This window comes from Doryrhamphus excisus, linkage group LG1, assembly GCF_037039965.1.
Source record: "Doryrhamphus excisus strain RoL-2023G ecotype Guam linkage group LG1, RoL_Dexc_Guam_v1.1, whole genome shotgun sequence".
Lineage (NCBI taxonomy): Eukaryota > Metazoa > Chordata > Actinopteri > Syngnathiformes > Syngnathidae > Doryrhamphus > Doryrhamphus excisus.
This window is the reverse complement of record NC_136357.1, coordinates 13,802,320-13,827,965: the sequence shown is the minus strand read 5'-3', so window position 1 is coordinate 13,827,965 and position 25,646 is coordinate 13,802,320. Positions and strand designations below refer to the sequence as shown.

The 25,646-nt window shown below is 42.5% G+C and overlaps 1 protein-coding gene across 2 annotated transcripts; it reads left to right on the top strand.

Moving 5' to 3' along the window:
* Nucleotides 1–19,333: 19,333 nt before the first annotated feature.
* On the top strand, nt 19,334–25,401 carry cav2 (caveolin 2). 2 transcript variants are annotated; one of them, XM_058076546.2, is made up of 4 exons: nt 19,334–19,452; nt 20,407–20,653; nt 20,819–21,006; nt 25,249–25,401. In XM_058076546.2, the coding sequence occupies exons 1-4, from the start codon at nt 19,406–19,408 to the stop codon at nt 25,397–25,399; spliced, it is 633 nt and encodes a 210-aa protein (XP_057932529.2). In that variant the 5' UTR covers nt 19,334–19,405; the 3' UTR covers nt 25,400–25,401. The 2 variants fall into 2 exon arrangements, with proteins under 2 accessions (XP_057932529.2, XP_057932530.2); XM_058076547.2 differs by lacking the exon at nt 19,334–19,452 and adding an exon at nt 19,820–19,875.
* The last annotated feature ends 245 nt before the right edge of the window (nt 25,402–25,646 follow it).

The window sequence follows — 25,646 nt, the reverse complement described above, 5'->3', positions numbered from 1 at the left end:
GGGCCTTCACTGTGATGAGTGAGTCATTGTATAGTAATGTAGTGCATGTGCACATTTACAATATACAATGCAACATTTGGCATGGTTCAAGGTGACGGGTATTGTTATCATCATCCATTTTCTATACTGCTTATTCTCATGAGGGTCGTGTGCATGCTGGAGCCTATCCCAGCTGACTTTGGGCGAGAGGTTCACCTTGGAGTAGTCGCCAGCCAATCGCAGAGCACATATAGACAAACCATTCACACTCACATTCATACCTATGGACAATTTGGAGTCACCAATTAGCCTAGCATGTTTTTGGAATGTGTGAGGAAACTGTAGTAGCCGGAGAAAACCCACGCATGCATAGGGAGAACATGCAAACTACACACAGAGATGCCAGGGTGAGCAGGGTATTGGTATGTGGTCTGCACGCTAATCACCCATCCACCGTGCAGCCCGGTATTGTTATCATATTTTTAAAAAATACACAAGCAGAATTCCATTGCATTTCGGTGCAGATCCAAGTATTTTGGATTTTTGAGTCAAACTGAAACTATTCCCACCCCCAGTTCGAGCACAGTTGGTCTAAACCTTACAATGTATTTGTTGCTTGGCAAAAATCCTGTGGCCAATTATTTATGCACCAGCGCCATTTCTTCAATGAAAGTAGGCCCGTTTTAGTTTGTGATGTCCCCTTAACCACTTCCCTGCTGAGAAAGGACAGGGAGAGGTGGCAGATGCCGGAAGTTACATTTTGAAGAAAAACACATTTTAAACACAATATAATCAAACAAGTTCAGTCATATACAGTAGTTTTGTAAACAAATGGCAACTTTGTAAAGGAATTAACCTGCAGTTGCATGCAAAAATCACCACCTCCACCAACTTCTTATCCTCAGCTTCCTTATCAGAAGGAAACTTCCCAGTCCAGAGACTACCTCCCTAACGTTTTTTTGACCTCGGGTTCTTTACACGCTTACTTGCCCTCATTAACCTTGGCCTGCACTCATCCCACTCTGTGAGTGTGGCCCCCAGATAAGACCACCTCCTCCTCACGAGGAGAAGAAGTGTACGAGCGTGGCAAAGTGAGGCAGGAATGTGGTGAAGCCTTGTATGGTCATAAAAATGGACCGCTGCCTCTCTTCTATTTTTTTTTATAACCTTCACTGGAAGATTCCTTCTGCTTCTCATACTGTACGTTCTCACAAAGGAGAGCGATACGCTGACCACTCCTACCATAGAAGTTTGGTTTTAATGAGCACATTCCAGCTTGCAAGCATGACCGCACAACACAACAAGGCCCACAGTCTAAAATTCATTTAAATGTTGTTCCACATAAACACTTTCTCAAGCTGTCACTTGAATGCCACTGTAACCGGTACCTGCTTTGGAGCCAATGGGGAGCCTGAAGAGGGACAAAAGCATCATCACTTTTCAATATTTAGCTGTTACAACTCGAAAATTGAATAAATTCTATACGCAACACCCAATAATAACAGCATAACATTATTTTTAAACGCAAATGTATTCAAAATACATAATTATACATAGCCGAGTGGTTAGTGTGTGGTTCAATTCCACCATCGGCCATCTCTGTGTGGAGTTTGAATGTTCTCCCCATGCATGCGTGGGTTTTCTCCGGGTACTCCGGTTTCCTCCCACATTCCAAAAACATGCTAGGTTAATTGGCGACTCCAGATTGTTCATGGGTAAGAATGTGAGTGTGAATGGTTGTTTGTCTATATGTGCCCTGTGATTGGCTAGCGTCCAGTCCAGGGTGTACCCCGCCTCTCGCCCTAAGACAGCTGGGATAGGATCCAGCATGCCCGTGACCCTAGTGAGGATAAGCAGTAGAAAATGAATGAATAATTATACATAATACATGACATGCATGTTGTCTTTTGAATTAATTAATTAATTAATTTTCTACCGCTTTTCCTCACGAGGGTTGCGGGGGTGCTGGAGCCTATCCCAGCTGTCTTCGGGTGAGAGGCGGGGTACACCCTGAACTGGTCGCCAGCCAATCACAGGGCACATATAGACAAACAACCATTCACACTCACCTTTTGAATTAATTGTGATATATATTTTTATATTGCATATTATGTATTAATTGATTTTGTGTCAAATTAATAATTTGATAATAAAATATGTGTATATGATATGCACATACTTTAGTGACACTTAGACATAGTCATTATTAAGAAAATACTAAATGTTTAATTTCTATGAGTTGATGTCCTAACTAAGGTGAGCAGTTAGCACTCCACACCAACAGGGGCAGCAGAGGTGGACTGTACAGTCCCAACTGAAAAAAGAGGAAATGCTAACATACTTTGCAGGAGCTAAGCGTCAAAATGTAGGTCAATTTGTGTAGACGTAAAAAGACCACAGGGGGATCATATGGACCCTCATGGAGTCTCTGCGTTACATTGTCCATCAAGATTGTCTTCTGTCTTGCTTCCACACTCGTTCACAAATTTCATGACTGAACGACCTTTGACCTCGGCCAGGTGCCGAAATCCACACTTCCACCAAATGAGGAAGCTCACATGGAGGTGACATGCACGCGTGCGCACACACACATACACACTAGAACTGTATTCAAACACACACACACACACATACACACCAGATCTGTATTCATGTCATATTGTAATTATAATCTCTGCTTTTGTCCCTCGTGGGGCTTCTCCCATCACTGCAGCTAATTAATCTGTAGCTCCTTTTGTTTAATTACATCATTATTACTGCTGTGGTTTCGACTGAAGGGTTAGAGTAAGTGTACAGTAAGTGTTTGTAAAAGTATTTTGTTTACTCTCTCATCATTCCCCGCATGCCTCTTACAACAAGTCTTGCATAGAGAGTTTTGGTTGAACCGGCTAACAAGTGCATGGCTGTCATACCTACAGGGTGAAGGAATGAAAGTTAGTCTTTGTAACACTTAGTCCACTTTGAACACACACTAACTAGATTCTTTATTTTGGAGAGACAAGGTGGGAAATTCAAGCGTTAATCTTCAAATGTTTGAAATTCGACCACAGAGATGTTAGTCTGATGGAAGTTGGCCTTGGCAGCATCCTTGCACTTTCATTCTTTGAGGCTTAGCTCATCATCAGCGTAAATTTATAGAGGAAGGACAGAATCCACTGACTAAAATTCTGATTAAAGCCTGAATCTTGCCAGTTGTGGCACTGGTTATATGGCAGAGGTGGGCAAACCACGGCCCGCGGGCCACATGCGGCCCGCCAAGTGTTTGAATCCGGCCCGCCGGTTTCTTTCAGCTTTCTAAGTATTTCGACTTTTAACATACAAGCTGGCAACATGACTTGCTAGTCGGATGTCTTATTCAGTAAAAAAAAAAAAAAATTCAAATAACATTTCTTAATTTGATGTGATCTAATGTTTAAAGTGCTCCTAAAAAAAGGGACATGAGAACATACAGCTGATAGTATGACACTTTTACAGATAAAATTAGACGAGTAATTCAATGCAGAATGTTAGAATTGTAAGTATAAAATCGTGTTTGTGTGTTAAATATATTTTCTGGCCCCCCTGGACAATTTTGTTGACTCAAAGCGGCCCACGAGTCAGAAAGTTTGCCCACCCCTGTTATATGGGTACTCTGGGTACCCACATTTGAAAAACATGCATGTTATGTTAATTGGATATTCTACATCAGGGGTCTCAAACTCAATTTACCTGGGGGCCACTGGAGCTAGGGTCTGGGCAAGGCCGGGCCGCATCCAGTTTTCAAAAAAAAAAAAAAACGCATTTATTAAAAACAGAAAAATATACAAACTTTTTCAGTGCTTTGGTTCCGATTTTCCACAATAAAAGCTCTGATAAAACATTCCACTGTTCTCAAATATCTTGATTTCTATTTTTCTGCACAAAATAAGATGAAAAATAAATAAACAAATCAAGAATAAAGAAAATCAATCAGTTATAAATAAATATAATAATAATAAAACGGCAAATAATAAAAACTTAAGAAACCACATATAGTTGGTGGGTAGACAAATTATTTTTTTCAGATTAAAATTAACAAAGCATTATTAGAGCCGTGTAGACATGACAAAACGACTATAGTCACATTTATACTTTTTTATTTACAACATATTGCGCAACTGCAGGGTCTCTACAGTTATTTAACCTTTAACATGAACATTAATCAAACGTAATAATTTTTTCTGGGTACATGATACCATACAGCATCGATATCAAACTTGCGCGGGCCGCACTAACATTAAACTTTCATATCAAGGCGGGGGCCTCAAACTAGTGTCCTGTCGGGCTGCGTGTTTGAGACCCCTGTTCTACATTGTCCATGTGTGAATGCGTTTTAGTGGTGGGCAAAATCGTTCATTTCAGTGAACCGGATCATTCCGGTTAATTCAGTGAAAAGATCCGGTCATTTCAGTCAATTGGTCGTTAGCCTGTGATCTCCCCCTGTGCATAGACCCGGTCAGCTGTATCAAGTCAGTCCGTCCGAACTCCCCACCCCACTATACTCGGTCCAACGCTGCGATTGTGCTGCGGTCCCGGTCTTTCTGACGGTCTTTCAGTCCGCTAAGCCCACCCACCCACAGAGCGAGGCACGCCAATCGGATAAGACAGGCAAGCACGTAGATAGCCCCGCCCTGCAAAAGGAACGGTGAACTGACTCTCCAGCCAATCAAAAAAAGCATTTACAACTGAGCAGACTGAACGAGTATTTTGTATTTTAGAAGCGGTGACCTCGTTCATTCTGTTCACAAAAAAGAACTAGTTCTTTTGACCCGTTCGTTCATGACTGACACACCACTAGCTTGTTTGTATATTCAAGTATTCAAGTAAAAGACATGCAAGTCCAAGTCAATAATAGTACACAGTAGTAGTAAACATACTCTGTGATGAAGTCCAAGTCTGACCTTTCTGTGTGTCCTGTGATTGACTGGTGATGGGTCCGGGTTGCACCATGCCTGTCACCCAAGGTCAGCCAGAATAGGCTCCAGCACACATTGGACCCTAATGAGGAGGAGTGGTATAGAAAATGTTTCAAAAAGCTACTAGTCTTCATTATGCATGAGAACAGAAGCATACAGCTGCTTCATGTCATCACTGACTGTTGTGTTTGTGTGTTCTTATTCATATGGTACCTCCCTGAGACGGAACATGTAAGCTGGTACCACCTGGAGATGGAAAGGTGAATTAGAGTGAGTCACGTGAGGGTGTATGCGGAGTATCTTTGCCAAAATGTCAGCAGGATTACAGAGGAATGTTGAAGTCAGGAAGCCGTGCCATCTCTGCATCAGAACTCAGCAGCATAAGAAACTCTTTTTCCAAGCTAATCCCCCCAGGGGCGGAGCCAAATTGCTCTAGCGAGTCATTAGGTGCACTACAAATTGGGGAAAAAAGTGGAAAATGTACAACAATGACATCATGTGTAACGTTGTTCTCCTGAGGCCCAGCTTTCATGCCTGAAAAATGTTAAATTGGGTCCAATCATGGTGGGCACCTTGACATGTTCATGCTGCTTTGTGACATTGTGGAAACTTTGTTTGACCGCTCAATGGAAGCCTGTTTGCAAGATGTAGGGGGGTTGGACGGGGTCCCTTTCATGGCTGCCTGTCTGGATGACTGCTTTGACCCAATTGGCGGAACATTCTGCATCAACCATAGGCATAGAAATAGAACATCCTTGAAAATAATATTGAACAACACAAACTAATTAGTGGCCCATTTAGTATGCCCATGGCCCTATGCCCACTACTAGCTTCATTTCCTGCATTTGAGAATCCTTGGGTGGGCTCTGGTTGAAAGTGAACAAAAACCTCTAAGCATTTTGTTTTGGCTTTATAGATACATTGTTGCTTCCTTTGACAGTCCTAATCATTGTTTGTCCACATTTTACTCAATGACTTTAAGTAAGGAGTCTTACTTGTCTGTTACAAATAATCTGTTCCAGTGTAAAATTGAACCCAATTTTTTTGGGGGGTCAAAAGAACATTCATTCATTCATTCATTTTCTACCGCTTTTCCTCACGAGGGTCGCGGGGGTGCCAGAGCCTATCCCAGCTGTCTTTGGGCGAGTGGCCAGCCAATCACAGGGCACATATAGACAAACAACCATTCACACTCACATTCATACCAATTTGGAGTCACCAATTAACCTAGCATGTTTTTGGAATGTGGGAGGAAAACGGAGTACCCGGAGAAAACCCACGCATGCACGAGGAGAACATGCAAACTCCACACAGAGATGGCCGAGGGTGGAATTGAACCCTGGTCTCCTAGCTGTGAGATCTGTGTGCTAACCACTCGAACGCCGTGCCGCCATCAAAAGAACATTTTTGATAAAAACAGAAAAGAAAAGAAAAGAAAAACAAATGCGTTTCCAAGAGGTCTTCTAACAAGTCAATGCAGTCCTCCCCCAAGGCCAATAATGTCAGATACTGGCAAACTCCTTCCTTAGTGGCTATTTTTTCCCGCTTTTGGCTTTTCCCTGTCAGGAGTCGCTGCAGCAAGTCAACCGCATGAATGATGCAGGAAATTGAGCCCATGTGCCCTACCATAAGAGGTACTAGATATGTGTACCATCATAAAACCATGGACTTCGGGGCTTATATATTATTGGAACCCTGCGGGTTAAACGCTTGTCAAATAAAGAGCTGCCTTGTCCTCACCGACTCGTGCGGCGCCACAATATGCCGTTTTAGGACGTGGACTGCATGGTGGACTAGTGTTGTCGCCCCAAACGTTCCCACATCATTCCGTGTCAGGATATCATTCTTGTTTGGGGAAGACGACACATGAACAGGAGGTTCAGTGTTTGTGCTCCCATCAGGATCCACTTTGGCCTCCTAAATGTCCTCAGTAAATCCTGCAGACTCACAAAGACGAGCACCATGGAGCTGTACAAAGAATGAACAGTGTGTGTGTGAGTGTGTGTTATTGCACTTTACAGCCATTGTGTGAGACTGTGTGAGCCCCGCCCAGCCAGTCTCTCATCTCCAGCTATTGTTTCAGCTGTTTTCCTTTGGCCTGTCAGAACATTCACTGCATTCCAACGCTCAGGTGCTTTTGGAAAGTTTGCACTCCGACAACAACTTCCATGATCTTCCATGTGCTTGACCTGCACCTCGTTCCATTCATTGCCTACTCTCTCCATTCTGTTCTTGTCCATCTCGAACTTATGCACTTATGTTTATGGTGGATGAACAGCTTTGAGAAGAACAGGAAGAGAGATTAATTCAGACAATCAGTGACCTCTGTCCCCACGAATGGTCAAAACTACCCACAGACACGGTGCAACATCTTGAGTGGAAGGAGTGGAAACAGAAAAACATTCCATACTTTTCACTTCCTAGCGGTCACATTACTTTTGTGCATGTCTTTCTGGGGCTTCCATGATGTGATTCCAGCTCAGGGATGTCCTCCTGAGGTGACTCTTTTTCCAAACATAACATTCCGGCCTTTGCTCTCAGCCGGGACGTCATTGGGATATTTTCCTGGTTGGATTGTAGAAGAGAATCCTCCCAGTGACAATATGTGGAAGAAGCCAGCTGATTCCTGGCTCGTAAAAGTTCCAAAAGCGAACCTCCCTAGGGCGTCGTTTTTTATCGGAACACGCACTTACATCCCTGGGACGGCAACACAATAGTTGGATTGAGGACATTGTTAAACTGGAGGACGAGGGCGTGTGAGGAAATCCCTGCACACACAAACATCATTCCACCAACGTCGTTCCATCCGGAGTGGGGCCACCACGTGGCTGCGGGGGTGTCCTCGGATGTTTGACGCTCCCATTTGCCAGTTTCTCTCTCTGGGTTTTCCCTTTTTTTATGTTGGAGAGCAGATGTGAGATTGTGTCACTCAGTGTGTGTGTGTGTGTCTGTGGTGAGAGGCTTTGGAAGGAATTCCATGGGATGAGAGGGTTTCCCTGTCAGCCTTTTGACAAACTCTCCTCTTTCCAACGTAGAATTCCCGCACATATGGCAAAAGGCATCATTACTCTTTCCTTCCTCCTCCCTTCTTAGCGCTTCACGTCCAAACATTTGCCTGAAGTGTTGCTTTAGAAAGATAACGTTGAAGAACTATGTCTGCTTTTCCTCACACACGTATTTGACATGTATCGGTTCTTTACAGAAACCACCAAAATTAAACTCAAGTGGAGCTCAGTTCGCCCCAGTGGCTGGTAATGAAATTGTCCTGTTTAGGAAAACTACCCAACCATCTACTCCCAAGTCTTTTTGGAATGTTCTTGCTGAAAAATGGAGCAATATTGACTCAAAATTCACAGAAACATGGCGAAAGGTTGCAGATATAGCATCCAACATGGCGGCCACTCCATGACGTCATCTTATTGAGGCCACTACTTACATTCTGTTCGCTTCTCTACAAAAATTTAAACTGAATAAAGAGTGGATTTCATTCAGTTAATATTTCACTCAGGCTAGCTCAGTGATCCCAATCGGAATTGTTCAGGCGTATCCAAGGCCACCCCCGGGTCCAAAGTGAAACAGCGTGCAGGCGGGAAAGAGCCTGTCATCCCTCTGTTATGTAATCTCGTTGTCATGGCAACCAGCTACCAACATTCGCCACACCAGAGGGGAAAAAGTTGGAGTGGTTTTTTGTGGCAATTGACATCAGCTGTGGGGAATTCTGCCTCCTGTATTGTGGCTTGTCTCGTGTGTGTGTGTGTTACATCACCTTGGTCATTCTGTTAAGCTTGAAGAAGCTGAATAAATACATAGCATGCTCGTATGAAGAAGAAGGGAAATGTGAGTCACTGAGCAGAGAGAGGAAAGTAGTACTTTTTATGAGGTCTGGGGGAAAAGTGTGTTTTAAATGTGAAATATTTACACTCTCCTGGCTGCTTTACACCACTGGAGAGCTTAGATTTGTCTTTGAGCACAAATGGAACGTCTACTGTATATCCTAGTAGGACATGTTCTGGTTAATATCCCTTACTTTGATGTACTCCAGAAAGATGCAGCACACATCTAAAGGCAGAGAACACATCATTTAACCATCAAGTGGAGATGTACACGCTTTTATTTTGTTGAGTAGGTCACATATAGTTGAAATCGTCTTGCTTTTATTTTGTTGAATAGGTCATATATACAGGTCGCACAGTGGAGAAGTGGTTAGCATGTTAGCTACAGTCACAGGATTCTGTTCTGCGCTTGGACATCTCTATGTGGAGTTTGCATGTTCTCCCCGTGCATGCGTGGGTTTTCTCCGGGTACTCCGGTTTCCTCCCACATTCCCAAAACATGCTAGGTTAATTGGCGACTCCAAATTGTCCATAGGTATGAATGTGAGTGTGAATGGTTGTTTGTCTATATGTGCCCTGTGATTGGCTGGCGACCAGTCCAGGGTGTTCCCCGCCTCTCACCCCAAGACAGCTGGGATAGGCTCCAGCACCCCCGCGACCCTTGTGAGGATAAGCGGCATAGAATATGGATGGATGGATGTCACATATAGTAGGAAAGTCTATGCCTTTATTTTGTAGAATAGGCCACATACAGTGAAGTGCATGCTTTTGTTAACATTTGTTTGTTAAATATCAATTAAAGCTGCAACGTCCATGATTTTACTGTGTTAAATAGGATGCATATAGTGAAAATGTCCATGCTTTTATTTTGTTAAATCACTCACTATAAAGTGGAGATGTCCATGTTTTTATTTTGTTGAGTCAGTCATGATAATGCAAGATGGTCATACTTTTATTTTGTTGAGTAAATCCCCATATTAGTATAGTGGAGATGTTCTATTTGACAGGTTTTGGTGGTTTCATGTCAAGCAGCAACGTAGTCATCTTCCATGTGTGCTGCATAGCAAACATCTGCATGGTGTTGGACTATTATGGGATGTTTGGAGTGCTGGTGGTTTCCGATGTTCCATGTTGGAGGTCTTTTCTCCTCCCTGCTTCTGTGCAACATTCCAGGAAAAAGAGGAGTGGAGGACATTTCACACTTTCTTGCTGCACTGCAGCGCTTGTGGGAGGCTGGGTGAGGTTTTCAGGGGTCAAAGTTCACAGCTGCTGACTTAGCACATATGAATGACTGGTGTTTTGTTCAATGTATGTAAATATACGATCATATGAGATCATTCTGACGAGCAGGTTGATGTTGCTAGCATGACACGTTCAATTTATGAGGACTAAAAGGACAAAATTTGTGATCAAGTCAACAAGGTCACCTGACATGGCGACTGAAGCAGTGTGTGATGAGATCACACTGCAGGAATTCTCACACGCACACACACACACATTGTCCAACACTCAGACCATCCACAGCGTTCCACTCAGGAAGTATGTAGCTGAGATAACGAGACGTGGTGTGTATTTGTTTTTGTGTGAACATCAGCCGTATGATCTCAGAAATGTAGCACTAATGTGCAGTGGCTAATTAATGACAGCTAACAGGAAGCATGCGCTTTGTTGTGGTGCAGCCAGGCGCTTTATCGCGGACCCTCAGCATCCCCGGTCTGACAGCATGTTATCGGATCAAAGATCAGCTGCTGATCTTTTAGCATTAGCGCTAGCTTAGCATCACATCCATCCAATCTGTATACGGTTTTAAAGAGTGTTGTAATATAACTGCATGCATGTACTGTTAGCATGTGGACGCTAACAATGCCATCTATAAAAAGCCTCACTGGCTCGCCCTTCTTCCCACAATCCTTCTCGCTGGCTCTCAAGCACAGCGGCCGACGCACACTTTCCTGGCCCGGGTTCAGGAAATTGTCGCTCCAAATAAGGAGGAGGAGGATGGCAGCTTGGAGACGGCCGCTTTGCCTTGGAGACAATAATAATAAAACAGACACTGCCTGCTTGTGTTATCAGGACACCAGTGTGTGTACATCTGCATGATCAAGAGCAGGGGTGTCAAACACGCGGCCCGCGGGCTAAATGTGGCCCGCAGGACACTAGTTTGAGGCCCCCGCCTTGATATGAAAGTTTAATGTTAGTGCGGCCCGTTTGATATGGTTAGTTTGATATGGATGCTGTATGGTATCATGTACCCAGAAAAAATTATTACATTTGATTAATATTCATGTTAAAGGTTAAATAACTGTTAATAGTTATCCTCCCTATCCGATTGGAAGTGGGAAGTTTTTGGCTATTTAAGTTTAAAGGAAATAACTTGAAGGCTACCGTTTAGGTCGCTAGCTCTCTAGTTTGCGAGTTAGCATGTGTCTCAAGACCCTGCAGTTGCACAATATATGTTGTAAATAAAAAGAGTATAAATGTGACTATAGTCGTGTTTTGTCATGTCTACAGGGCTCTTATAATGCTTTGTTAATTTTAATCTGAAAAAAATAATCTGTCTACGCACCAACTATATGTGGTTTCTTACGTTTTTATTATTTGCCGTTTTATTATTATTATTATATTTATTTATTACTGATTGATTTTCTTTATTCTTGATTTATTTATTTTTCATCTTATTTTGTGCAGAAAAATAAAAATTAAGATATTTGAGAACAGTGGAATGTTTTATCAGAGCTTTTATTGTAGAAAATCAGAACCAAGCACTGAAAAAGTTTGTATATTTTTCTGTTTTTAATAAATGCGTGGTTTTTTTTGGAAAACCTGAGGTGGCCCAGCCTTGCCCAGACCCTAGCTCCAGTGGCCCCCGGGTAAATTGAGTTTGAGACCCCTGATCAAGAGGAAAGTCTTTCATGATGTCTTCACTTTCAGAATCCAAGTTAAAACTGCCATGCTTTTATTTTGATGCTGACTTTGCACTGAACAGGAAGTCACCGTGTGCATATTTTAATCTTCTGTAATCTTCTGAGACCGTTGTTACGTTGTTGTGGTTTCACGCTGTTTAGTGATAATGATGAACAATACAACACAGTGACATAAACGGGCCTATTTTTCATAGACACTACTCATACATTTTACGTCGACAAAAGCGGTCTGCCATGTATGTCGATGTTGACTTAAGAAGGCGCATTTTAGTAATATGACTTAATGAGTTGGTCCACATGGACAGGAAGTCAACGTAAACTCCATTTTCTATAGGAATGACACCTTTGTTTCTCACATTTTATGTCAACAAAAAACGGTCCACCATGTATGTTGACGTCGACATAAGCAGGCACTTTTTAGTAAGGAGGAAAACACGGTGGACCAGGATGACCTGATGAGTTGGTCCACATTGACAGGATGTCAACATAAACTGACCCATTTTGTCATAGAAACGATTTTTTGACCTTTTTGGCTCTCACGTAAGCAGTCAATGATCTATGTCGACGTCAACTCAAGTGGGCACTTATTCATTAATAAAAAGTGGACCAGGAGCTGGTGACAGGATATTGACATAAACTGATCAACTAAATTGATTTTTTTTTAAGAAATAACCCATTTGGCTTTCACATTTTCATTCATTCATTTTCTACCGCTTTTCCTCACGAGGGTTGCGAGGGTGCTGGAGCCTATCCCAGCTGTCTTCGAACGAGAGGCGGGGTACACCCTGGACTGGTTGCCAGCCAATCACAGGGCACATATAGACAAACAACCATTCACACTCGCATTCATACCTATGGACAATTTGGAGTGGCCAATTAACCTAGCATGTTTTTGGAATGTGGGAGGAAACCGGAGTACCCGGAGAAAACCCACGCATGGGGGGATTGAACCCAGGTCTCCTAGCTGTGAGGTCTGCGCGCTAACCACTCGATCGCCGTGCAGCCCGCTTTCACATTGTATGTCGACCAAAGTGGTCCAACATGTATTTTGACTTAAGTAGGTACTTTTTTGTAATACGTGTAACACGGTGGACCGGGACTTGACTGGGTCTTGCTAAGATGAAGATTTGGTGACTAAGGACTCTTGTCCATCTTCTCATTCATTCATTAGGAGTTGTGTGTCCCAATACTTATTTTTCCAAGTTGTACATTTAGTAGACTTGTTATTGGGTAATATGTGCCTTTTTAAAATGACTGACTACTTTAATCCTGACATCCATGTTGACATTGCACTTGGTGGTCTTTTGGTTTGGGAGACATGCCTCCCTTCCATGGGCGTCCTGCAGCTCTTGTTGGTTTGGAGACGGTTTGTGGAAAAAGAAAAAAAAAAAAACATCTCTAAAAATATCCCGCAGCAGCCCATTTTCCCCAAGGTGGAGCATGTGCAGGTAACAGAGCGTTGCTTGTGTGTGAGTGAAGGCGAGTAGTGCGTGGTAATTACACAGCAAGTCGGGACATTTGTAGTCTGCTGGAGGAGGACAACATAGCTGCAGCTAGGTGACACTCTTGCTGCTCCTCATGAGGAGATTCCGCAGCGTTTTGGAATCAAAGGGTTATCACAGTCTCGTGCCTGCTGCCAACTTTGGTGAAAATCACAAAAAATGAACTACTTTGCCCATATATGGGCATCATTTCAGATCAATATGAAGTTGTAATGATAGATAAACATTCATGGGCGGGTGGGAGGCGGGGTCACCAGGTAGCATCAACAACACAACAAATTCTTTCCCGCTGCCTTAAAAAGAAGCTTTGTGCTCTTTTGAGACGCTTCCAGACGTGAACTTCCAATGTGAATGCATCATTCAGGAGGACTGGAATTCTTTGGAAAACTACCAGCAAGCCTGTGTGTGTGTTCCTTTCCCACCGGGTTTTTGCAGACATTTGGCCACATGATTAGGTACACAAGCTAATGAGATCCAATACAAAAATTCTGCCTCACAATCGACCAGCACAGTCCCAAAGATCAGTGAGTAGCTTGCGATTGACCGGTTGGTGACCCCTGTACTACTGTATATGACTTTAGAACAGGGGTCTCAAACTCAATTTACCTGGGGGCCACTGGAGCTAGGGTTTGGGTCATTTTCTACCGCTTATCATCACGAGGGTTGCGGGGGTGCTGGAGCCTGTCTTCGGGCGGAAGCGGGGTACACTCTGGACTGGTCGTCAGCCAATCACAGGGCACATATAGACAAACAACCATTCACACTCACATTCATACCTATGGACAATTTGGAGTCACCAATTAACCTAGCATGTTTTTGGAATGTGGGAGGAAACCGGAGTACCCGGAGAAAACCCACGCACACACGGGGAGAACATGCAAACTCCACACAGAGATGGCCGCGGGTGGGATTGAACTCGGGTCTCCTAGCTGTGAGGTCTGTGCACTAATCACTCAACTGCCGTACAGCCTGGGCCGCATCAGGTTTAAAAAAAAAAAACACGCATCAAAACAAAAACAAATTTCAAAAATGTCTTCAGTGCTTGTGCTTCTGCTATACCCTACACTTTTTCAGTGCTTTGGTTCCGGTTTTCCACAAGAAAAGCTCTGATAAAACATTCCACTGTCCACTCAAATATCTTAATATTTATTTTTCTACACAAAATAAGATGAAAAAATAAACAATTTAAGCTGTCATTTCTGGGTACATGATACCATACAGCATCTATATCAAACTCATGCGGGCTGCACTAACATTAAACTTTCATATCAAGGCGGGGGCCTCAAACTAGCGTCCTGTGGGCTGCATTTGGCCCGCGGGCCGCGAGTTTGAGACCCCTGCTTTAGAAGGATATTTTTTAAAAAATGGATAATTGCCCAAAGCGCTGGAGGTATCACAGGATTTAAAAATGAAAGATATGATCCAAGCGGGTGCCATAGCAAAATGCCAGCCAGCATAGGGTCATTTTTTTTAATGTACTGAATTTGCCTTGGATATGATTCTAGACGCCAACTCCTGGCGTCACTTGTCGCTGCATGTATAACTGTCGGCGTCATCCACTGATTGGACACATGAAAAGCACATTTTATCATCCTCGGTTGAGTTGTTTTTTGGGGGGGAATTCGGCTTCCTCCTGCAGGAACATTCCTGTGATAGGCTCGTTCTATGCTCCTCTTGCACACATCTTGTTGTTGCCAAGAGAACGCCAGGCAGACCTGCATTCCTCTGCCTGCCCCAGGCTGACGGAACATCGAGGAGCGCAGAAGCTGACATCTATAAACACTTATTTACAACTGTCTTCCACATGTGTGTGTGTGTGTGTGTGTGTATGCTGGGTGTGTCTTAGGCCGAGTGCATTTGTGTCAGGATTAAGAGTATGAGTAAACTCCTGAAGGATTTCCTGGCAAATGTCAAGTGTGTGTGTTGAGTGGCAGATGATGATCAAGATGATGATGATGATGCACTGTCGATGCGTGCTTTTGCTTATCAGCAGAGTGTACGTTTGTCTTCAAAGTAAAGATAGAAGAGGATTATTTTTCTTCTCAATTTTTGGACAAACCACTGCTTGTCCCAAACGCAACATGCATTGCAAAATGTCAGCATGTCCAGACATTGTGACATCAGCCTGGACACGCTCTGAAACATTTTATGTCTCAAGAGGAGCAACTTCTGCAAGAATGTGCAAGAATGTGCAATCCATTTCTTACTTTCTACTTTCATTGGCATCATTTGGAATGGAATGGAATGGAATGGCCTTTATTGTCATTATACAAGATGTACAACGAGATTGGAGAGCTTCTCCTTTCAGTGCAGTAGTCAAGTTTAAAAAGAAAAAAAATTATATAAAAGTAGAGTAAAAAAAGACAATTTAACAAGATATATACAAGATATCCAAAATATACACATAGTATTGCACAGGAGCATATGCAGGAGCAGATATATTAATTTTAGTGCAGTGATAAATGGGTCATAGTGCAAATAATGACTGGTGTATACAGATGAGTAAAGTCACATATGAGTGTATTGTAATGGGTTGTCAAATAAATAAAAAAATAGTATGGATGTCCCATAATTTTGATATTATTGGTCAATGTTGCCTTACAAATTAGGTGTTGGTGCATATTGGTATAATTTTTTGTGCTGATATGACATTGGTGCCATGCTATGTAAATATGAAATTTACATTGATTGTAAAGGGCAACATCTATCTATAGTTCAACAAGTACATGACACAATCATTTACTAGTCACCAATATGTAGGTGATGTGATCCAAAAAGTTGTAACCCAGGGCGATAGAAAGTGAGGATAGATCAGCTGAGACATGCTGCGGCACGCTGGAGATATCTTCAACATGTATCAAGCCTCAAGCACTTCTATCATAATATCGTTCTACTCTTACCTTGTGGCTGGTTCCATGCAACCTTAGAATCATCCACTGGGACTGGGTAGGTAGTCTCCAATCTGTGGACCTGGAGCACTTCCTGGACCTTATCAGCTCATTTTGGAGCCTACAGTTGTAGTAGATGGAGGTAAAATATCCATCACATGTGCTCTGGATGATAAATTATTAAAGAATGAGGAGTTGTCAGGAATCATCTCAATGCGTCCTGATTTTTGGCAGCGCAGCAAAGGACTGAGTAGCAAATGTAGCAAATGAACCTTTGCTACAAAACTACTTAACTTTTTGTGTCGCAAGCAGGACTTTAAACCTGCCATACCTGCTGGTTCATATTGATGTTGTGACACCCTTCAATGTTGAGTGCAACATCCGGGTACTGACTGTGTACTGTCCAGTGTGAACACACTTAAAAGTCACTTTCATCCAATTCCTAATGCGGTGGATACAGTAGGTGATGCTGGCATTAACATTAAAGACACATCAGAGTCTCCATGGTGGAAAAAGGTTTGAGGGTCTTTCAGAGATCATTGTGAACATTTTTGGGAGACGCCTGACTGCATTCTCGCCCTCCAGATGTTGCTTGGAGATATTAGTGTATCTTAGAATATTAGTAATATATTAGTAATCTTAGAATGTGTCGTCAAGTTAGGTTGACACATGGGTCTCTTGAAAACATTTTTTTACCATTAAAGTGGTGATGGTTGTCTTCTCAAAAGCTACTTTGGACTAAGCCACTTTGGATTTAGAGCACCACTGGTTATTTGTGTCAATCATACCGGAAACAACAAGGCAAAAAAAGTACACATGTGAACATACTGTAAATATAGACACTAGTGTTTATGTGTACACACAGGACAAACTTGTTTGAACACATACATGAGTGCATACAGTATCTCCCAGCCCTCATGTTTCAGCCGGCATTGTATTCTACCTTGTCCCCGGATTATATTATAGAAACTAAACTTGGATATTCTTTGGAGTAGTCAGTGTACAGCATCACAACAGAGTAGCAAGATAATGGTGTCCTGCCTACAATTAAGCATGGTGATGTGAGCATTGCATAAAGGATTGTTAGTCAAGGTCTGGTTCTGCATGAGTGCCACTGGGATGGGGGAGATGTGGTTTGTTGAGGAAAACATTATTGTATTAACACCTGCAAATGGAAGTGAGTAGCAAGATAATTGTATCTTGCCTAAAATCAAGTATGGTGATGTTAGTGTCAAGGTCTGGTTCTGCATGAGTGCCACTGGGATGGGGGAGACGCGGTTTGTTGAGGAAAACTTTATTGCATAAACACCTGCAAATAGAAGTGAGTAGCAAGATAATTGTATCATGCCTACAATTAAGCACGGTGGTGTTAGTGTCAACGTGTGGGGCTGCATGAGAGCTACTGGGACGGGGGAGCTGTGGTTCATTGAGGAAAAAACATTATTGCCTAAACAAATTGTGTCAATACTCACACATGGTGGTGTCATGGTCTGGGGCTGCTCGAGTGCTGCTGGTACTCGGGGAGCTGCGGTTCATTGAGGGGCAAGATGCAGTCCAGTTTCTGCTTACAAGTGGATAGTAAAGCTATACTGGCTGTACGACACTGACTACTCTAAAGAACATCTATAGTTGTGTCCCTTGACAAGAAATGTTAGGGCCGGCCTTACTTTTGTCATAAAATGTGAAGAGGGACAAAAGATGACTCCACACACTGTGTGTATGTGTGTTAATCCAACAGGATTGTGTTGTTGTATTGTGTTCAACCTGATGACTGATGTATTTCTGCTTGGCTGTCATTCATCCAAAACTGGTCCACTTTCTCATGCTGCGCCCGTTCCAGATTGAGGACACAAAAGACAGAAAGGTGGTGAAGCTGCCGAGTCAACAAACGGCATGAAAGGTGACACAGCTGACTGCCGGGCATTGTGGCTAGCGTGACCATGTGACAGTTTAGCGCAGCGGGGTAGTGAGGAGATCAAAGTGAAGATCATTGTTTCAAGCTTCCAGACAAGCTACACTAAGCCAGTTTGGACAGAAATACGTATAAACGAGAATATGTCATGGCCAGCAGGGGGCGACAGCAGGTCTGATGGTGTCATCACGTTCAAACGACAAAGAAAAGAATAACAGAGATGTTCGCACTTGCGTTTGGGCAGTGAAGACGCTAATAAAACATTAGAAAGAACATTTGTACCACAGCATATTTTCGTTGCTATGACACGCTCAGTATGACTATAATAACATAAACACTGCACATACAGTATACATTAATAAAGTATAAGTAATGAATACAGTATATAGTAATACAAATATACTTGATGTGTTATCCCATGCGGTTTTCTACAATATTTCTCACTTGTTGGCCTCCCAGTGTTTACTGTCATCATAGTTTTTGACTTGGACAGTATGAAAACACTATAAATATTGATAATACGCAGATTCATATTAAGGGTGTAACAGTACACCTAAATGAGTTTAGATAAACAATTTCTATTCTTCACATCATACCGAAAAATCTGCTTTTCAATACATGTACCATTACACGCCTATTAAATATATATGATGTCATTATGATGTGCTGAGAGTGAGCGTATGCAATACATGTGTTTATATCATAATATTCAATTTGAGACAAACTGGCTTTTTTTATAATAATAATGGGAATTTTGTAATTTATTTTAAAAGATATACATCTCATGCAGGTTGATGAATATTTTGAAGAATATTCATTCATTCATTCATTTTCTAGGGTCGCGGAGGTGCTGGAACCTATCCCAGCTGTCTTTGGGCGAGAGGCGGGGTAACCAATCACAGGGCACATATAGACAAACAACCATTCACACTCACATTCATACCTATGGACAATTTGGAGTCACCAATTAACCTAGCATGTTTTTGGAATGTGGGAGGAAACCGGAGTACCCGGAGAAAACCCACACATGCACGGGGAGAACATGCAAACTCCACACAGAAATGGCCGAGGGTGGAATTGAACCCTGGTCTCCTAGCTGTGAGGTCTGCGCGCTAACCACTCGACCGCCGTGCCACCATTTTGAAGAATATGCTAAATAAAAATCTATGAATAAATACATAATACAGTGGAACCTCGGTTAGCGTGTTTTGGATGAAAATTTGCGGCCAAATTTTTCTTTGGTTTACGGGCGTTTTCCAGTTAGCATACAATACAGCATGCTTCTTGTCGCATTATTAAGTCATTTCCTACCAAAGATGTATGTTTTAAACCCGAATGCCCACTCCCAAAGACATATTTATACATACGTTTTTTACATTTTTTTGCGCAAGAGGCCAAAACAAGTGATGACTTGAAAATCAAAATCATCAACAATGGCTAGTACCAAGAGTGACGGATTTTCAAAAATGGCGGGGATTGAGTGAGTTAATACACTGTGTGTCCAACTGTGTTCCCATTGTGTTCATATTTTGTTTTTTTTATAACCAAACGTCCTTAGCTTCTAACAAAGAAGCTAGCTTGCTACGGATGTCTATCCATAGATAGGCTACACTTCCGTAGCAAGCTAGCTAAAATCCAAGAAGCTAGCTTGCTACGGATGTCTATCCATAGATAGGCTACACTTCCGTAGCAAGCTAGCTTCTTGGATGTCATCAGCAAGTGACTCAAAACATGTTTTGCCATTAGTTATTCCTTCAATTCAATAGTGTTTTTCACCTTATTTATAAAAATACTGGCACTTTGGCTTCCATTTTGGGTTATATATGAATTCATGGTAAAACAGCAAGGTGGTGTCCGTGCAGTGTCCGCTTTTGGAACACACATCAAGAATCACGTCATGAAGGTAAAGGGAAACCTTAAATGTTCATTTGTGCTTTTCATTCATCATTTATATGCATTAGGAATTGTTTATGGCATGTCAAACTACAATTGTAAAACTATAAAAACTGGTTTTGTGTTAAAATATTTGGCTTTCTGGAACAGATTAATTGGATTTACATTATTTGTTATGGGAAAAATAGATTGAGTTAGCGTCCATTTTGGTTCCATGATGCTAACCAGTGGTTCTACTGTAACCATATTTTGTGGAATATATGTTTTAAAAATATTTTGTACATTTGTATGTCAATATTTGACCAAATAAAACAATTTTATTTGATTTGAAGAATCGAAAAAGGCAAATTTGTTGCTGCAATTCCTCCTTGTGGGACTAATAAATGCAGTCTAGGAGTTCTATCGATCTTTCTCTCGATATATGTAAAGAAGTCGTACAAGTATACTAGTGGTGTTTTGTAAGACTACAAGAGTACAAAGGTGTCATACAGGTGTCACTCAGTCATCGTGTTCTCCGTCCACGCTGGGTGATTCCACTCAGGGCGGGGTGCTGCTGCACGGAGCAGCTCACTGCGCGGCACACCAGAACCGGCACCGGGAATACTAGGACTAAGACCATTACCAGCACCGGGACAAAGATGGGCGTGGAGAAGGAGAAATCGGACACAAGTGTCATCATGGACGAAGATGAGTTCAACAGGTCTATAGAACCCATCCTGACCAAGAAAGGGAAAGTGTTCGATGCCGCACCGGACCGAGATCCGAACGACATCAACGCACACCTCAAGGTAGACTTCTTGTTGTGCTAGCTTGGTGGCAAAAGTCCGCCTCCATTGTGTTTAAAAAGATTTAATGTCGCTGCCGATCAATACGCGGAAGTTATGTGTGACGTCTCTGTCCTGGAATCACACGTGACTCGTCTTTTTCGGTCTTTCCGTCCTTCGTGGAGTCAGGTGGGCTTCGAGGACGTCATCGCCGAGCCCACGTCAACTAGGACCTTCGATAAGGTGTGGATCGCCAGCCACGCCCTCTTCGAAGTGGTCAAGTTCATCTTCTACCGCCTCCTCACTGCCCTGCTGGCCGTGCCTCTGGCCTTCATCCTTGGACTGCTCTTCGCCCTCCTCAGCCTCATCCACATCTGGTAGGACCAGGATGCTGGGTTGGAGAGGTTCTGGTCTTGGGGGCTTGGGGGGCTGAAATGTTACAAAATGTGTGAGAAACACATATCTTTAGTGTATGACTTCTGAAATAACATATTTATTATTATTTTTATTAATGTGGGTCAGTATCATCATAGGTACAAGGAGAACATTTTAAGAGAATATAATGTCCAAATATAGCAGGAAAATGTCACAATTTTAAGAGAAGAAATTTAAGGAATGACAAAAATAAATTACTAATTTTAGCAGAATAAAATATAAACTTGACAAGAATACACCCACAATATTAACTGAAAATAAACAACATTTTAAGATAAAGTCAAAACAGAGCTGCATGGTGGTCAAATGGTTATCATGTGGGCCACACAGTCAGGCGATCTGATGTCTACTCCGGCATCTCTGTATGGAGTTTGCGTGTTCTCCCGTGTGTGCGTGGGTTTCTCTCCGGCTTCTTCCCACATTCCAAAAACATGCTAGGTTAATTGGCGACTCCAAATTGTCCATAGGTATGAATGTGAGTGTGAATGGTTGTTTGTCTATATGTGCCCTGTGATTGGCTGGCGACCAGTCCAGGGTGTACCCCGCCTCTCGGCCCTAGAGAAGATGAGCGGTACAGAAAATTGATGGATGGATGTAAAGTCTGGATCTTTATTCAATTTTTTTGTAGTTTTTCAGTAAATTGTTAGAAATATTCGTTGTGCTGTCCTGCTAACAAACATTTACATTTCCCTAGTGGAGTTAAAGAAGCTTAAAAATACAATGAAGTTGCACTTAAATTGACTGAATTGTGTTGAAAACCAATCGGAAGAGTAGTAAAATGAAAGCAAGCTTGCAGGACATTATTATGGGATGTTAGCTCACAAAGCAAACATTGACATAAGCTCTGTAAACATCTGACGTTGACACACTTTACTTAACTTACACTTAACTATTTTTTGACAATGACATCATCATCTTCCATGGCCGGCTCTGCTCAATAGTACTCTCATTGTCCACTCTTTGAAGAGAGCACCTGCCAAAAAGTGAGCCCGCCTTTTGGAAAATTGGAGCACACGTGAGAAAAGTGCCTTGTGTTGGGTTCTAGAAGATGACTTTCACTCCTGACTGGAACATTCTTCACATGCGTCTCGTGACTTTTCACACCCGCGACCACCACGTTAGAGCAGGTCCTGAGAAGTCTCAGCAGGTCGTCTTGCGGGGTGGAGGCGGAAGGAAGAGACATGACACACAGGAGGAAACGCTGGCTAACTTTGTGATGCCTGACAAATTGGAAGTGGAGAACTTTTTTGATGGATGGAAAACATTTTGTCGCAAGGAGCAAGGAAAGTTAGCCGCTAATACGACGTATAAACTGTAAATATTGAAGTGCTATGCATGTGAGGTGGATACATAGACAAGTCATGCATATTTTGGAATTGAGCCTGAAACATTCATTCATTCATTTACTACCGCTTATCCTCACGAGGGTCGTGGGGGTGCTGGAGGCAATCCCAGCTGTCTTCGGGCGAGAGGTGGGGTACACCTTGGACTGGTCGCCAGCCAATCACAGGGCACATATGAACAAACAACCATTCACACTCAAATTCATATAATTTGGTGTCACCAATTGACCTAGCATGTTTTTGGAATGTGGGAATGTGTGGTAACCGGAATCCCTGTGCATGCTCGGGGAGAACATGCAAACTGGCTGTGAGGTCTGCGCACTAACCACTCGACCGCCGTGCAGCCGAGCCTGAAACAGATCAAACTAAATGTTCAAAGCCTTTCAAATCAACTGGATTCTTTGGTTTACAGAACTAATACTTGAGCGTTCCAAATAGATGTGATGTGACCACCAAGGAACCTGTTGTGGCTTGACCTTAAACATGGTATACCTCGGACCCCATTGTGTTGAATGTCAAAATCCACATTCTTTGATAAACCAACAGAAACAATCCTGGAAAGGTTGACAAATATCTTCAGATGATATGCTTCAAATTCGGTAGGGTTCTTGTTGGTCCCATGGTCCTGTGTTTAGGGACCAAGGATTTCTGTGGAATGGAATCAGCCAATAAAAACAGAATGGACTATTAAAAGGGGAATCCCATGGAAATTGGCATAATGTGAATGAAATGCTGTCATCGTGAAGATGTCATCGCTCAATTGGTATGGTATTTATTTGGTTCAAACATGTATAACATGTTACGTGAAGGAGCATCACATGGTTACATTTACACAATTCAGCATGCCTGAAAAGAAGTAGGGAGTAGCAGAGCTTAGATACTGTTGCTGTAAATGGCTATTAAATTACAAGTTTTGATTTCATTGGTTGTTGCTTATTCTGCATTATTCGTTGGTAGTGTATTATCTGGTTTTATCTACCTATTACATTTCTGTGTGACATTTTAGCACTTTTTTAAGACACCATGTGTAAGAATGGTACAGTGCATCCGGAAAGTATTCAAGGCGCTTCACTTTTTCTACATTTTGTCATGTTACAGCCTCATTCCAAACTGTATTAAATTAATCTCTTACCTCAAAATTCTACACAAAATACTCCATTATGACAATGTGAAAAAAGTTTTTTTGACATGTTTTGAATTTATTAAAAATAGAAAACAAAAAAATCACATTTACATAAGTATTCACAGCCTTTGCTTAATACTTTGTTGATCCACCTTTGGCAGCAATTACAGCCTCAAGTCTTTTTGAATATGATCCCACAACTTTAGCACACCTATCTTTAGGCAGTTTTGCCCATTCTTCTTTGCAATAAGTCTCAAGCTCCATCAGGTTGGATGGGAGACGTCTGTGCACAGCCATTTTCAGATCTCTCCAGAGAAGTTCGATCGGATTCAAGTCTGGACTCTGGCTGGGCCACTCCAGGACATTCACAGAGTGGTTCTGAAGCCAATCTTTTGAGATCTTGGCTGTGTGCTAATGTCTACTGTCTATATGGTCAAGGTACATGACCAGTCTACTGAGGTCAAGAGCGCTCTGGAGCAGGTTTTCATCCAGGATATCTCTATATATTGCTGCATTCATTTTCCTTCTATCCTGACTAGTCTGCCAGTTCCTGCTGCTGAAAAACATCCCCACAACATGATGCTGCCACCACCATGCTTCACTGTAGGGATGGTATTGGCCTGGTGATGAGCAGTGCCTGGTTTCCTCCAAACATGGTGCCTGGCATTCACACCAAAGAGTTCAATCTTTGTCTCATCAGACCAGAGAATTTTGTTTCTCATGGTCTGAGAGTCATTCAGGTGCTTTTTGGCAAATTCCAGACGGGCTGCCATGTTCCTTTTACTAAGGAGTGGCTTTCGTCTGGCCACTCTACCATAAAGGCCTGATTGGTGGATTGCTGCAGAGATGGTTGTCCTTCTGGAAGGCTCTCCTCTCTCCACAGAGGAACGCTGGAGCTCTGACAGAGTGACCATCGGGGCCTTGGTCACCTCCCTGACTAAGGCCCTTCTTCCCCGATTGCTCAGTTTAGAAGGCCGGCCAGCTCTAGGAAGAGTCCTGGTGGTTCCAAACGTCTTCCATTTAGGAATAATGGAGGCCACTGTGCTCATTGGGACCTTCAAAGCAGCAGAAATTTTTCTGTATCCTTCCCCAGATTTGTGCCTCAAGACAATCCTGTCTCGCAGGTCTACAGACAGTTCTTTTGACTTCATGCTTGGTGTTTGTGCTCTGACATGCACAGTCAACTGTGGGACCTTATATAGACAGTTATTATATTTCCAAATCATGTCCAATCAACTGAATTTACTGCAGGTGGACTCCAATTAAGCTGTAGAAAGATCTCAAGGATGATCAGTGGAAAAAAGATGCACCTGAGCTCAATTTTGAGCTTCATGGCAAAGGCTGTGAATACTTATGTAAATGTGATTTTTTTGTTTTCTATTTTTAATAAATTCAAGACATGTCAAAAAAAAACTTTTTTCACATTGTCATAATGGAGTATTTTGTGTAGAAGTTTGAGGTAAGAGATTAATTTAATACAGTTTGGAATGAGGCTGTAACATGACAAAATGTAGAAAAAGTGAAGCGCTGTGAATACTTTCCGGATGCACTGTATGTGGAACATTAGAATGGAATTTGGGTAAAAATCAGACTTGAACCCCACTTGGTAGACATCGATAAAGAAATGAGTGAATCTATGATTGTTTCTAGAAGGTTCTGAGACCTTCTTGACCATAACCCTCATTGTTGACCTTTCATCCACCCCTCTCTTCCTCCAGGGTGGTGATGCCAGCTATCCAGAGCCTCCTGATGCTGCTGCCATCAGTGCAGGTGGTGTGGAGGAGCCTGACGGACATGTTTGTCATGCCCTTCTTCCGCAGCATGGGCAAGACCTTGTCCTCCATCCACGTCCAAACCATGGACCACTGACAAGGACACTGTTTGTTAAGCTCTGCATGAGAAGTCACAAGCTGCTGCCATACATTGTATCCATACCAACGTTAATGATGACCTAATCCAACCATGAAGATGTTGAATGTGTCACCCAGATGGACTCATTTGGAGATGTTTATGATGTTTCAGAGGTTTCTTGCTTTGGGGATGGGATGTGAATGACCTTCTCCAAGATGGCATGAAGGGCTTATTCATTACTCTTATGTCCTTCAGGTGTATGGCT

Bases quoted from the DNA above. Each gene is read 5' to 3' on its own strand.
- cav2 (XM_058076546.2), top strand. From the start codon at position 19,406: ATGGCTAGTACCAAGAGTGACGGATTTTCAAAAATGGCGGGGATTGA. The intron at 19,453-20,406 runs GTGAGTTAATAC...GATTCCACTCAG, and splicing joins TCAAAAATGGCGGGGATTGA to GGCGGGGTGCTGCTGCACGG. The intron at 21,007-25,248 runs GTAGGACCAGGA...CTCTTCCTCCAG, and splicing joins CTCAGCCTCATCCACATCTG to GGTGGTGATGCCAGCTATCC.